We start from the raw sequence: 16447 nt of genomic DNA, 5'->3' as shown, positions 1-16447 counted from the left end.
TCTTGTCTGTTTTCTGATGTGTTCTTTAATATAACTTTCATATTTCTGAACTGATTCCTGATGTGTTTTCTTTAAAACTGAGTGCGCAGAGGACTACTTTATTTAATAGTTCCTGTACAACCTGTAATTGTTCTCACCCACATACTGTCTAAACAATAGTTGATGATTCCATTAGATAAGGTATTAAGAAAAGCTATTCTCCACAAAAGTGTCATTTCTTTCATTAAAATTCCTATTTATTGAAAAAATTAGAATGATCTCTCATTGAAATCTGCTTGTCATTTGTCTCGTTTAGGCCTAGACCTGAATTTCACTTCAGCATTGTGTAAATATGTTAAATAAGACTCTAGAGATTTAGAAATTCATTCATTCACAATTATCTCCCTAAACAAATATAACCTTTATTAAAATTACCAAATTAAATATGCTATAGAAAATTTAGAAAGTAGAAAGAGCTAGACTTTTTAAATTTTATTTTCTTATTCGCTGCAAACTCAAAAGAAATGTCTTTCTGACTGCCTCTTTTTTTGGGGGGAGGGGGTCAGGAATAAAAAATGCATTTATTCCGAAAATCCAAGTTTATTCACTGGATTTTGCCTATCTTTTACAGTTGTGTGAGAGGATACAAAGACTTGATTTGAAAAAATCCCTATTTTCCTTTGTAGAATCTTATTTGCTCAAAGAAGCACTATTATTTTATATGCTGTTTTAATTAAGCATAATGAATCATACATTCATCACCCAGGTTCAGATATGCCCACAAATGATTATTTCCTTCCATCCCTTTATCCTAGTCTTCTTTTCCCCTAAAAGAAATAGAGAACTGAGAAATTAATGAGAGGTTTCATTGTGTTTCACTTTGCTGAAGTTGTTGGTAGGTCTCACCTTCCAATCAGGACAAGGTAACCTAAATGCAAAGTACTCCATTTCACTTGCTGGTACATTAAGCACTCTGATGGTCTCTAACTTCTTACTAATGAATGTTTAATTAGAACACGCACACACGTGCACAAATACTTTAACAATGCGGATCTACCAGTAACACAATTTTTATTTATAGAAACAAAACAAAATTTCAAAGAAATCTCTGCCCTGTCTTTTGCTTTTGTTTTACATAACTTTTATAAGGTAATCTGATATTTCTTTCAAACGCAATTTAAGACAGGGGTAATTTCCCTATAGTAATGAATATGCATTAGCATATACAGTCCTGTTAACAGGTAATAGACTTAAATAGACTTCATAAACTTTACAATTATAAATTTACCATTAAAACATGATGGACCAATAGACCAGAGTCTAACTTATGTCCACACCTTCAGATCAGTAAGTTCCATGAATCTGAATGTACTTTCTCTGGAGAACTCTATTAAAGAGAATCACTAACCATTTATTTACTATCTAATACTTAAACAAAACTTAAACAAAAGCCTTATTGCTAAGCAGAAAGCATATTTATCATGTCCATATAGACAGTGAAACATAATATGTGGATAGCAGAGAATGTGAAATTTGCTTAGAAAATATCTGTTGTTACACTGAAATTTTATTTACCTGTGGCAAACTATTTTATTTTTTAAAATTTTTTCTTAACTGTTAAAACATGACAAATATTTTTGGAGATAAATATGTTTAACCTGATTTAAACATTATGCATTATTATACATGTTTTGAAACACTGCATGGTACACCACTATCTTGTATAATTCTTGTTTCTGTGTACCAGCTTAAAAAAAAGTAAAATTGGAACTGAAAAATTCCAAACAATAGAAGCATTCAAGAGTGGTATAAATACTATTTTGTATTTTTTACTAAGTTCATTTATTACCAATATTTAGGTCCAATGTGCTTTATCATTTCCTCTAATAATTTCTTAAGATTTAAGAGTAAGAAACATAGGCCCTTTACCTGTAATAATTAACCATACTTCTTTCAGGGAATATTTACAATGGGATGTTCTCATACAAAACACAGTCTATTTATCAGCTCAGTAAATATTTCATTGACACAATACTTTAATCTGACATCCAAATTCCAGTTTTGTCATTTGACCCCAAAATGTCCTTTATTTTCCTTCATTACTGAATCCAAATTAGGATCATATATTATATTTAGTTGCTACTTCTTTTTACATTTAACGTTCTCTTGAGTATTTCCTTAAACTTAAAATTTATGAAACAGATATTTTGAAGAATATTATCCTTTTCTAGATAGAATGTTTCTCATTTTGTATCCAGTATTTCCTCATGATCAGGCTCAGCTCATGTAGGTAGTATTCTTCTCAGGATATTAACATCCAGAAGCACAATAATATCCACTACCTTTCCCTTGTTTTGTGATACCAATTTTGATAATTCCTTTCATATATATTTACTGAGCATGCCCAAGAAGCCAAGCTATGTTCAAGGTGATAGAAATATACAAAGTCATATGGCTTATTATCTGCTCTAAAGGAAATTATAGCGGGACTCTAAGCAATCTCTAGTGAAGCAATTTGTTAGTATAGTGAAGACTATTTGGAAGAAATAACTGTTTGGATACTATGAGAAGAAGTTGCAACAATACTTAGGATCTAGCAATGTAATATATGTTTATATTACTATAATATATGGCTGTTTCCTGTATACATGAATTTAGATTAATACTTCAACTAAAACATTTTGTCAGAAGGTCTTTCTCAACTTTAAACATAGAGTTCCCTGTTCCATGTTGCATAGACAAATAGATGGATGATGATCCTTATTTTTTACCAATTGTGCTTGGTTATAGTCATGGTGATGTGATTTTAAGAAGAGTTAGTTATTGAATACATATGAGTACACAGAACTACAAGGTCCAGATTTTTACCCCAAATGGGAATATTCTTTCATACTAAGTAAAATATCTTTAATATCCAGTAAAGAAGGATTAACTTTCCTTTGGAAGTAAATTCTTCTTTGCCCACATAAAGCACCAAGATACTTGAGCTTAAAATCTAGGCAAAGGGTAACTTTTTTAAAGAATCTCATAAGAATATACTTCTAAGAAGTACTATGATATTAAAAGGTAAACTGACCATTTGAGAAAAGTATTTTTAGGGCTGGAGTTGACTAAATAACTCCAAACTGTTGAGATTAACTATCTCCATCTGTAGATCTTAAAATGTCTTCCTTGAACATTTCTCTGTTCAATTTTCATTGCTGATTTGGCTCTTTAAGTTTCCAAGTTGAAAGAATGTTCTGATTGGCTCAGCTTTCCCAGTGAGGATGCTGTGTAGGTCCATAATTCCCACAGTTCCACTGGCTTCAAATTTTCAAATCATCCAAGTTAGAAATTTTCCTTGCAACCTGTGCTTTTCTGGAGTCTCATGAAAAGTTCCTTTAGGGAAATGAGGGTTTTACATTCATCATTATTGTCTAAAAAGGTTTTTTTTTTGTTGTTGTTGTTGTTTTCCTGGGCTCAACCTGTGTATCAGCTTTAGATGATCTTCTGTTCTTAGAATGTTTTAACCTAGAAGGTGTCCTCTCATGTACTTCCTTCTTGGAAGAGAACTAAAAAAATATCTAAAAATTGTTTCCAATGGTAACTTACTTGTCTTTATTGTAGCCACAGTCAAGATATTTACTTCATGGAGTGGGGCTGTACCTCAGTGGTAGAGTGTGCCAGAAGGGATTTCTTAACATTAAATAGAGATTTGTCTGTTCTCAGTTGGACAGAGAAACAATAAACAAATATTGCAGGGCCCTGGATTCAATCTTCAGCATACAAAAAGAAAAAAAGTACTTTGCTTCATACTACATGATATTATGTTTCCTTATTTCAAATGAAATATGCCGTATTGACCTGTTAGGTAATCCATTATCTACTTCTCATACCATTATATTGGGCTGATATAGACATGAAGTCTTCATTATGCAGAGTTGTTTGATTACTACACACAGTCTATGCCCATTCTCTAGAACAGCACCAGCTGCTTGTGAAGAAAGTATACAAAAAGGATTTAGGGTCTACTCCTTTCTCACTTTGAGCCAACTCTGTGGATTTCAAATTTCCCAGCTGTAACCATGAATTTAAAAAAAAAAAGAAAAAGAAAAACATGTCATAACTTTTTCAGTTTTTACTTTTTAATTATATTTTAACACAACCTTGAACATATTAGTACTCTGGCATCTGGCAGTAACTTGAACTTTATTATCTGCATTTCATGAGAAGAAATGATGTTTACTCAATATCCTTTTATAAATGGGTTTGTGTTCAACATCAATCTCTCTTAAGATATTTCTCATGTTCAATGTAGACTTTGTGTCTCTGCTTCTTTGCTTTAGCAGTAGCAGAATGTTCTTACTCTAAATATAAAATTTTAAAAAAAAGCAAGAAACAATATTTTCTTTAATTAGCTTCTTCCTTTGGGGGTTTTAGAAGAGGGGTTATGACTTGACAAAGATCCTTCCCATCTGTTCCTGTTTGTTTGCTTTTATTTTGACTTCCTTTCGTTGTCTTATCAAATACCACATGAATCATTAACATTTGTTTTCATCACTTGTTTTGATTTCCTTTACTTCACATGATTAAGACATTATGTTGAAAGAGGTGCAGGGCTACCATATTTTATATTAACCTCATATTCTTTAAGTAAATATTAAACTTTCAAGATAACTGATCTTATATGTTTGCTTCCTGCTGTGTTAATATTTTCCTCAGCTCTAGAGTAGTGAGGCATGTACCTGTGCTACTGTTTTGTGAAAGCAGCAATTTTCATTAAATTTTAGGTGTTCTGGATATAATTTTTGAACAAATGTATTCCATTTTTAATAAGGCTACTTTCCAGCAGGAAATGCAATTTATTGAGGCTTTGTGCAAAAGACATGTAAGAGATCTTTATAGATGTTCATGAGAATGTTCTAGTGAAAATTTAAAAATACACCCATCTGTATTTTGTGATAGTTTTCATTGGAACAATCTTTTCTTAATGACATGATTTTTACACAGTGATTAATTGGATTCTGTCGTCACCCAACAAAGCAATTTAAAACTGTTCCAACTTTTAGGTTATCTTCAAATATAGAATCTTATTATATAATGTGATTGGTTATCCAAAAAACTTCATTAGTTCTTAAAATACAAGATTTATTCAGTATTCTAATTTTTATATACAGAAAGTGATAAATTATTTGTCCATATATATATATATATATATATATATATATATATATATATGACACTACCAATAACTACATATAATACCTGCTAAAACATTATACCATAACATGAAATTTATTAAGTGAACAAAAATTCTAGCTCTCATTTCTCCCTCCTCAGCCACAGCAAATAAATAACAGAGATTCTATATACTTACTGGGTCTGATTCAATGGTTTCAACTTTAATATTAGAACCTGAGATCCAGTTTTACAAAGAATTTAAGATTTTTTTCCTTCAATTCCTTATCTGTGGTTACCTCTCTGCATAGTAACAAAAAATTCATATCTATGATAAACTATCAGTGATTTAGATACTTTCTTATATGCTAAATTATAGCTGTAAGCATTAAATCACCATGAACTTTGAGACTATTAGGAATTTGTAATTTAAATAGTTTCACTCAACCCCTACTCCCAAATGCTTTTAATTAGAACAGACTTTTTAATTAAGTACTCCCATGCACTAAGTTTAGCTTGATGATTTTCCTGTCATAGCAACATCCCATACAAAAGAAAATAATCTTCATGTCAAAGTCAGGTACTTTTTCTGAAACCAGGCTATAAGAATTCTGGTTCTTATTTCCATCTGTCAGTTGAGGCAGGGGAGACTAAAAGGAAGCCCCTGGCCCTGGAAGCACAGCAGATATGCAAGGTAGTGACTGCAAGTCAGAGGTACTTTTATTTCCTCCAGTTACTTAGTAGAGGGAAAATGATGTAATGGAACACATACAAAAATTGTATTCATACAAATAGTAAATCACTGCAGTTCCATTTTGTTGCTCTCTGAAAATGTGCCCTATTCAGTTGTTTCTGTAAAAAATCACTAAGAATACCTACTTTGTTCATTTGTTGGATATTTTAGAGTTGAAATGTAAAATACTTTGAGCTCAATAGTACTCAGAAAATATTATCTATGCTGGTATTAATCATTATTACCATTATCACCAAATTGCTGGATATTAAAGTAAAACTGTTATTTGGATATCAAGCAGCAATTATTTGGAAAGTCCAACTCAGCATCAAAAAGAAACAGGAAAAATATTCTTCTGTGGCCAACACATGCAAAAATACATCAAGACTATGTAGGGAATGGGAGGAGAGTGGGAAGGTATGAGACTGTCTAGTTAGGAGTTAAGCATGATTCACAATGGGCAGCTCTTAAAACAAAACTTAGGAATAAGCCCTCTGAGTCTCCAAAATCAAATAGAACACCTCTAAAATATGAGACCTCAGCTATGGAAACACTAGAGATTCCAATAATCTCTGTTCTGCAGGTTGTTTTCACTGGGTCCTCTATGGGCCCATGGCTTTTTTTTTTTTTTTCCTGTTGAAAGAGTCAGGAGAGAAGGTAATATTGGAACCATTATTATATAGCATACAAAACATGGCATAGTTTGATTTACGAGCCCATATATTATGGCCTTCCTATCACTCTTGTCATTTCACTTTTATTTAGGTGGTTTGTTATCAGAGGATGAATTAGAATAGCCCCATAGCTCAGAGACCTGTTGTAAGCTCTCTGGGTATGTCCATATGGGGATATTTACTATGACCTGTCAGGCCAACAACTTCTCTGAAATAATATAAAACTAGTTAAAAATTTTTATTCCAACAGACTTTTAATTATCCAGAAGGAAATTTCAGTAAATAACAAAATTGTAAAGTAGGAAGGTTTTTAAAGGTAAGTTCTATAAATGGAAGTAGAGAGACTGTCTGTCTTCTGGAGTCTATCTATGCCTGATCTCTTTCTGGTTTTAGTTGACTATAAATATCAGAGGATCTCTGATATTTAATATTTAGTCACAGAATGGCCCTAATTGTTGCAGGTGGGAACCATTTCACGGCTGACAACTTTAATGCTTGATGCATGTGTCCATTTGTTAGAAATATATCAACCAAAAATTTCAAAGAAGATATTTTAAAATTGGAATTATAGTAGGTTAGATACTAAGCACATAACTATAATGTATATAATTTTTATTTCATATATGACCCATGGTTAAAGAAGCTTACAAAATTGTTGTTTTTATTTATTTTTCTTTGTTCTTTTTTTTATTTGTTATTGTTAGATATGCTGAAAGTGAGTGTATTTTGTCATTTCATACATACATGGAGTATAACTTATCCTAATTAGGTTCTCACTCTTGTGGTTGTATATAACGTAGTTTCATTGGCTGTGTATTCATATGTGAACATCGGAAATTTACATCAGATTCATTCTGCTGTCTTTTCTAATCCCAATCCTGTCCCCGTTCCCTTTCGTTCATTCTCCTTTGTCTAATCCAATGAACTGCTATTCCCACTCCCCACCACCTTATTCTGTGTTAGCATCCTCATATCAGAGAGAACATTCGGCCTTTGTTTGGGGGGGAATTGCTAATTTCACTTAGCATGATTGTCTCCAGCTCTGTCCATTTACTAGCAAAATGCCATAACAAAATAATTATCTTGTTTTTAAAATCAATGGAGTTTTATTTTAGATAAACTTTAAAATATATAACATGCTAATGATTTTTATCCGATAGGCATATTAATTTTTCTCTTCAAAAGTTTAATGGTTTAAAGCCACATGAAAACTTTTAAGGCAAACATCATTCTAACAGTTCATTCTAATATTGGCAAAAAAAAAAAAAAAACAGAGATAGCTGCTGCTTTCATGGATCTGACTATGTAGCAGGCTCGAGTTATTAGAGTACATTGTACTGGAAAATAAATAGCAAAGCTCTAGAGAATGTTAGTAGGTAGGAGCAGAAGCATAAGTCCAGAGCTAGGAGTACCTATCTTCCAGACTTCCAGAAGAAAAAAGAGGCTTAATATTTCAACATAGTATGGAGCTTGGTGGGCCATAGAATAGAGAGAAGGGCCAGGGTCACTGAAAAAAAAGAAATGGTAGCAGATGAAGATTAGGGAGAAAAACCCTATCAATTTATGTTCCATAGTGTAGAATTTGGCTGGTAATGTGAATGTGGGCATTTTAAATAATTATTCATATTGATTAAATTATTTTTAAGTATATACTCTTTGCTCATGAATTCTTTCCCCTTCTATACTATAGAGGGCACAAAATATTAGAAAAATATTTTCCAATACTTTAATTTTTCTTCAGTAGGCAGATGTTTCAGAGATTCATAATGAGCACCAAAACATTAATTTTGAGCAAATGATGATTATTTTTTTGAGCAAATAGTTGGTAAAAGACCTCAATTAATGGAATTTGAATTTGAGAGAAGTTTTATTTTCTATGTAGTCATTAGAAAATTGTGTATGTTTAAAAAATGAGAATAGGAATGATATTCTCAATATAACTGAATCCATGGGAAAATAAGACAATTGAAAGGAGAACTGAGCAGGAATAAATTATGAAACTCAATATTAGAAAGTTCTGGTAAAATTATCAACACTTCACTGTTTTAGTTACTTCTAAAATATCTATTACTACATTGTTTTAAAAAACACATTGCTGTATTTAGCAGATATCATTAGAATCAAAATTATCTTTAAAAGTCCAATTTCAAGCAGGTGCTATTAAGTCTATGAAAGACTAAAATTTTTAGTTTATTTATATAATGTAAATTTTATTGGGTTTATTTATAGAGTCAGAATTTAAAACTCTACTAAGCTGAAACTACAAATAATTATATGTTAAAACACTTACATAAGTGACAAAATCATAGTTTTGTACCACAGGTGGGTGCAATCAAACAGAATAAGCAAACAGAATAAATGAGTCCGCATTCCATGCAAAAATCCTGAATTCTTCCCAGCATTTAAGTGTAGTACTGTCATCTCCACACTCAAAAATTTTCATCAAAATTATGTAAACTACAGTATTGATATTTTATTAATGCTTGATTTATAAAATTGCTATCTTTAATATCACAATGGCTACTGCTAAACTATAGTAATATTTAGCATCAATGAGAGACTATATTTGTGGGACAGAGGAAATAAATACTTTTAGGCCTCATATCTAGGCAGGTTATTCAGCACAATTTGTACTTCTCCTAAGTCACTCTTCAAAATTAGGAGTGCAGTTGCATGAATAATACATTTTCATTTGTGAATATTAGATTATATCTTACATCCAAAATTGTATGCTATTTTGAGTGATTGGATTTTCATTGTGATTATATGTTTGAATTATTAAGAACCCTGACATAAGATTGCTGAACTGGGAAACTGAGATATTTAATTGTTACCATTATTCTTAAATTTGAAGGAGATTAATTTTAGAGAGGCAACTAATATTTAACACAACATATTAGAAAGTAGTTAATTGAAGACTAATCTCATAGACATTCCTGTAAAGGAAAACAGTAAAGTTTGGATGTTACAATATAATAAATTATATAATACATACATATTTGGGTGGATATATTTATGTATTTTATGTGAACTACTTGAGAACTCTAATTTATTCATTTAACACATAGTTACTGAATGTGTCTGGGATATATCAATGACCAAAACAGAGTTCCATTTCAATCTGGAGGTAACATTTCAACATTGCAAATTAGGCTAAGATAAAATAAGAGAGAGGAATTCAGAATTTGGGCCCATCAGTATTTCCATGAAGTAGAAAATAAGTTACCATTAATGGTTATAAGCTCATTATTACTTACTTTATCTACTGTAGGTAAGATAAAAGCACTTGATCAGTTTTATGTGAAAGGTGAGATCTGTAAACATTTAGATTATCTTTTATATTTCTTGAAACTACTGTTCAGTTATTTCCATTTCCTTATACTTCAATTGCTGAAACAGACATTTTGCAAACATGCATACGGTAGTATACATTTTTTTAGTTTGGAAAACTTTGCTTTTCTGATCCTTTTACCCTCTACTTCAGGTTTTAAAATCGAAATTCAGACATATCTTAAACAAATATATTTAAACTTTAGGCCAACTACAAAATGGACAGTTTCGAGGGTGTTATGTTTGAGGAATAGCCTTATGTTTTGTTTTGTTCCTCCATTGGATTTCATTTTCCCGTTTCTTACTCCTGCTTCATTCAAATACATTATTCAGTGTGTAGAAAATTTGATTTCTTCTTATTTTTCACCTAAATGTGTTTTGTCATTGGCAAAAGTTAAATAATATATTTACACTTTAAGGTTTAATTGTTGTGTTAATCTCACTTCAGGGGGTAAAGGTTATAGTCCATTGATAGTAATGAAATAACCTTGGTGGCTCTCATATAAATAGCAACAAATGTGCACAATAGTTACATTACATGGCATATTTAACAACACTGCTAAAGAGTAAGAGGGTACTCAGTCTTTCGTGATGCAGATACACCTGAGTGCATTCAGAGAAAATTTGGTTCTGCAAGCTTGAAGTCAGTAATTATCATTCAGGAGAAATAAACTAACTTTGCATATCAGTAAAATACACACACATTCTCTTATCTATTTTCTGAGTGTTCTGGAATTGATATCAAGAAAGCAAATATATATTTATGAGAAGTAAAAATGCTGTATTCTTCTTGATCATATAAACTTAATATAATTATGAAATTAACTTTGAGAATATATGAAAACTTACTTCCTAAGGTAAGTGAAGGTAAAAGAAAAATCACAAATTTTATATCAGGCTATGTAGTTTTCATATCCACATTTGTTCCCTAAATGCTATGTCATTAATTGTTTTTTATTATTTATTTTTAGATGGAAGACTGTATTTGAAAACTACTGTCATGTACTGAATCTTCACTGTTGAAGAATTCCTTGTTATAGTAAAGAACTTTGCAGTCAGACATTCGTCATTGGAAAGTTCAGAAAAAATAAAGTCCTTTTAAGGGAACTTCCTCAATTTTGTGTATTAATGTTCTTTAACATTTAAGTATTCTACAAAACCCAGTTTTCTTCATTGATTTTCACCTGTGGTTCATACCAGAGACTTGAGAATGTTTGTAAATGTACAAGTATCAATCTTCTTACAGTGAATAACTGCAACTTTGCTGCTGGACACTTGTATACAAGAATTAAAGCAGGTCTGAATAAGACCTAGCTTTTTTTTTTCTTTTTTTTTTTTAATAGAATGAACCATTTTCCTCTTCTGAAAATTCTGTATCTGAGCACATCAAAAGACTCTTGTAGCAATGGTCACCCAGACTTACAGAATTATGTTCCCCCCAAAACCAGCAAGAACACATGGAAATGAACTTGTAAGGGGCCTAGAGGATTCTGGAAAAAAAACTAATATTCTGTTACATCTCTAATTGTGGGTTTTCTCCTGAAGACTTTTTTTCCATATACTTTCCAAAAGACCAACAAATGGATGTTGACAACAACCCAATAAATAACATTTTGCATATCTGAAAAGAAGCATTAAATACAAGCCAAAAGGTTTCACTGAAGGTCTCTTTTTCTTAAAAATAAAAAAAACAAAAAATATATATAAATATATATATATATAAATGTAACATGTTTTCATTCCAAACTGGTAGTGGTATATAGAATCAGAAATAATAATGTTGCTTCTTATTCAAACTGTTGGTCACATGTACAGTATATAAACATAAAACACACAGGAAGGTATTATGTATGCAGTAGTATACTAGAATTTAGGAAAATGAAAATTTTAGAAAATATGTTTTGTCACCCTGTTGGTCAGAAAGATGTCTTTCTGGTTTTAACGCATGCAGGCATGTAAATATTTGTCTGGAGTCACAGTATTAATGAATGAGATCTTAAGCATCTGGTGACATCAGAACTCTGTGTCAGCCACTTTTATTTGTATATTGATCCCTTGTTAGTGCCCCAAACTGCACTATTGAGAATGGATTTGTGGCTGAACAGTAAAATCAAAACACCAGAAATATTTTTATATGTTAATGCCATATTATGTTAATGTTGCTGAAAAACAAAACCTAACAAACCCTTGATGTACCAGTCCAATACCATGTAGCCCTGAGTGATAAAGTTAAAATGTGTTGTGCTTCCCACCCTGGACAGAGGGAAGGGTGGCTACTTGTTAATTTCACTGTCTTTTTGAAAGTTACAGTATGTGTTTTCACTTTTGTGCAGATAACTGGAAGTAAAGCTGCAAACAGTGCTTATTACATGCTAAAGTTACCTTTTCTTTGTTTTTATATATCTGGAGTTACACCTTTAAAGACTGATATAAATTAGTACTCTCACTGTACATTTTATGATTTTTCTGTCATCTTAAAATTTTATGATTATAACATTATTTATTACCATAAAACAGCAAAATCTTAAGTGACTAAGAAAACTAGCATAAAATGTTTAAAGGTAGTTCTGATTGGGTAATAATTATTCGGTTAAGAGAAAAATTAACATTATAGATACTCTGGCACTAAGCTTCTATACTTTTTAGGTCTTCCTTGTAATGCTGGAACATAATTCTTTTATGTAACTCACTATTTACCAGCTAAGTCCATTTTTTAATACAATAAAAAGGTTATATGTACAGTTCCTATTTTAGCTTGCTTAAAAAGGGAGCAATATTTTTATTTAAAATATTGTTAGTAAATGCTTTATAGAAACTTGGTTTTCTAAGCATAGTTCTTCCATAACCATCTTTCGTTGTTTGAGCACAAGAGATTCTATTTCTAGTCACATGGAATTTTGTTTTTTTTTTCCCCTATATGCAGTTTTTAAAGGATTACAGCATTTGAAATTGGAGACACTTGTGGCAAGCTTTTGAATCATACATTTTTTGAAAGATTTTTTTAAAAAGCTACAATTTACCTATGTAGTAGATTCAGTCATTGCTCTGCTCCTGGCATAGAGTCATTTGTTAAGTGTGCTTGAAAGTTTTAAAATACATGCTTTCAAGACCCTCTGAGAATGCTTTAGTGTTTGGTTCAAAATAAAAGGAAATTCTAGTAAGGATTAAAGAAAAAAAAATCTATCAGCTGTATGTTAAGAGAGACTCTTACTAACATGTTGTAAATATTACAATTCATGAAATGTTATTGTAAGTCTGTAACTTAATTTTCCCCCTTTTTTAGTTAAACAGGTTGGTTTAGAAATTTGTGTTTTGGCATAAACAAGTAAAATTGTGCCCATTTTATTGTTTCCCTGCTTTTGTAATCTTACAAATATTAATGTCTAGTTGTTCTATATTATAACCACATTTGCGCTCTATGCAAGCCCTTGGAACAGAACATACTCATCTTCATGTAGGACCTATGAAAATTGTCTATTTTTATCTATATATTTAAAGTTTTCTAAAAATGATAAAAGGTTATTACGAATTTTGTTGTACAAAACCTGTACAAAAATCTGTTTTTACATCATGATGCAAGAATTGGAAATTTTTCTATGGTAGCCTAGTTATTTGAGCCTGGTTTCAATGTGAGAACCACGTTTACTGTTATTGTATTTAATTTTCTTTTTCTTTTCAACAATCTCCTAATAAAAATGTCTGAAATCTCCTTGTGACTTTATTTACAGTTCGTCTTTATTATATTTTGTGAAATGCATAGCATTGAAGGAATATTTACTTTCTAATGGGAGGCATCTAAAAACAACATAAGTCAGCTCTTTGCAATTCAAAGGGAACAATGCTCAATGATTTTATTTAACATGCAACTGCTTCTATCTCTAATATGAATTACTGTGGTGAAAAACATCATAAAAGCACACTCTGTAGTTATTGTTTAACAAGCAGATTTTCCATATTTTGTTTCTTGCTAGCTAAGCAAACTGCCCACATATACATGATTTATTTATGTACATTTCTCAGTTTATGAAGCTGTTATTTGTACCTTTTTCCTTTATATTCTTATATTCCCATGATTCTTATTTCATAAAGCTTTGTGCTGAATACTGTAAAGTAGACACGTTGATGGAACAAAATATATTATTCCCATATCTATATGGGTGTGGATTTGTAACTCTTAACTCAGTGTTTCTCTTTCAGTTCTATCAATGCGAAAATGCCTTTAGTAACTTTGAAATTACATTATCCTTTAATAATATACAAACATTTTAATCAATCTCAAGTGCCGCATTTGAAGAAATATTAGGTTGCTACCTTTGTGAATATTCTAAACAGTCTTGAGAGAATGGAAAATGGATTTTTTCTGTCTGAGTTATTTCGATGAATTCTTGAAACAGTATATGAACAAATTATGATTTTTCTTTAATAAAAACCTAAAATGTGTATGTAACCATTATGAACACATTTTTTGTCTTCTGTCATTATGTGCTTATGTCAGTTAAGACTTGGTTTAAAACATCATAAAACCTCATGATATCAGTGCAATTCACTTGATAATTTAGGTTTATCCCCAAGTATTTTCACTGAAACTAGAAAATTTAAAATCTGCACAAAGCCATTTACTACTAGAGCAGAGTATTGCACTGATATAAATTATACGGACTGCATTTTAAAACAGGAATAAAAATGTTAATAGAATCAAAATGTTATTGGAAATAACAATGTAAAATTATCAGTTTTCTTCAACTGCAGGCTCAGTGCCAACACTTTTGACATGTATAGCTGATATATGTAAGCTGAACTGACCCTCATTTATTCATTTAAGTTGATCTATTAATAAAGCCTCTGTTGCACAGGGCACTACACTAGATGTTGTAATGACTAAAGTTGAAAACATAGTTGTCCCAGAACAGTTTATAATTTTGTTGGAATATACAATTGTATTTTCAGGAAAAAAAAAGATTCACTGAGCATTGTTTGCTCAGCAGTAGACACAGAACTGGTATTAAGAGGGCATTAACTTAGACATATTTCCTCTAGATAGTAACAATCTAGCGATTTGCTTTATATTTTAACTTTCTAGAAAGCAGTACAAGATGATTGAGGAGTCAAACAATTGGCTAAGAATTGAGAAAAAGGAAATATATATTTTTCCCTAGCTAAAGCACCATATCAGTTATTTTTTCATGTTATTTTTTCATTTATGTTAATTATAGATTTATTCTTAACTAATGCTCATAAACTTTGTTTTAAGCTAATTTCCCTGTTTAATTACAGGTAAAAGTTAATTTAGCAACAAACTACTTCTGATATGTTCAGATTATTGATGATGAATGTAAAATGTTTAATATTTATCATTCAGCATCTATATATCTCCAAGGTAAGTAATAGCCTAAAATGATTCAAACTCAGATGACAAATTCCTAAAAGCCAAATGAATGCTAAGATAATGAGTGACATTTGTGGTGGTGGCATCATTTATATTTGGAGATTATGAGCTGTAGATTTTGAGTTGAACACTCATATCAGCTAGAACTCCTTTGATAGTTGTAACTAAAACAAATTCCTGCAAGTTTAAAAATCAAAGGAATTGGTTACAAAGACAGAGGGGTCCACATGGAACCTTAAGATATGACGATAGGCTGGCCCCCAGGGCCAGGGGCCAGGTACCCTCTTTTGCTTTCATTTTTCTGCTCTGCTCTGCTTTTTTCTTCTGTCATGGCTGACATGTTTGCATTTCTTGTTCATCTTTTAACTCCTTTATTATTCAGGAACATAAAAAACAGCCCACAGAAATGAACCAATCATTTTCTCAATCTTTTTTTATATCAGAGTTCCTGAAAAATCTGATTACCTCATGTCAGAGTACATTGCCCACAAGTTACCTTGGCAATATACTAGAACATTTGGGAAATTTTAGAAACTATTGTATCCAATTGAATTGGAATCTCTGTGACTGGGTATGGCCTCAGGAGTTTTAAATATTTGAGGTGATTCTAATGAGTATCTAAGGTTGAGAAATTGGGAGAATGACCAGTATCACAAATGATGTTTCTGCTACAAGACAAGGATGTAGTTGGTAGTGAGATAGAGTCCATTGTGAACTATGCAGACACCACAAAAGGCAACTAATTGTTAGGTACAATCAAATATTTTTAAAAATAATTTTAGCATTATGAACTTCATTCTAAATTATATATGGATTTCCTTACTCAGGTACAATAGTTTCATTATTTTTTTACATATTATTGATGAATCTGACTCTTGTAACAACTAACTGTGCATGGAGTTAAAATTTTATCTGAATTTTCACTGAAGATTTCTCTTCTGAATATTCTAAACATTTTCATTGGTATTTACCATTTGGGGAAAACCCATATTTTTCATGCCTAGGATAGAGCTTCTGAGTTGGAGCCCTGAGCTGTTCTTTTCAGTGACTATGGAAACACAGTTGTAATAGTCTGATGTGGTTCTCGAGATAGAAAGACGAAACAGTTAAGATATTTGCATTAATGGAGGAGCGTACAGTCGGGTGAAAGAGATAGATAATGTTTTTACAATTTACTGGTACTAGTAC

General features: G+C 31.3%; 1 protein-coding gene across 2 annotated transcripts in view; it reads left to right on the top strand.

Moving 5' to 3' along the window:
• Positions 1 to 14227, top strand: part of DACH1 (dachshund family transcription factor 1) — a gene marked incomplete at its 3' end in the record, with an annotated part of 409292 nt that extends 395065 nt beyond the window's left edge. For both annotated transcript variants that reach the window (XM_081304371.1, XM_081304373.1), the window contains one exon: positions 10845 to 14227. In XM_081304371.1, coding sequence (XP_081160497.1) covers positions 10845 to 10882 — 38 coding nt within the window. The remainder of the gene's footprint in view (positions 1 to 10844) is intronic.
• Positions 14228 to 16447: the final 2220 nt, after the last annotated feature.

The sequence above is a fragment of the Spermophilus citellus genome, assembly GCF_964194105.1.
Source record: "Spermophilus citellus genome assembly, chromosome: 1".
NCBI classification, from domain to species: Eukaryota; Metazoa; Chordata; class Mammalia; order Rodentia; family Sciuridae; genus Spermophilus; species Spermophilus citellus.
Note: the sequence above shows the minus strand (reverse complement) of the source record. Positions and strands in the feature narration are given on the sequence as shown.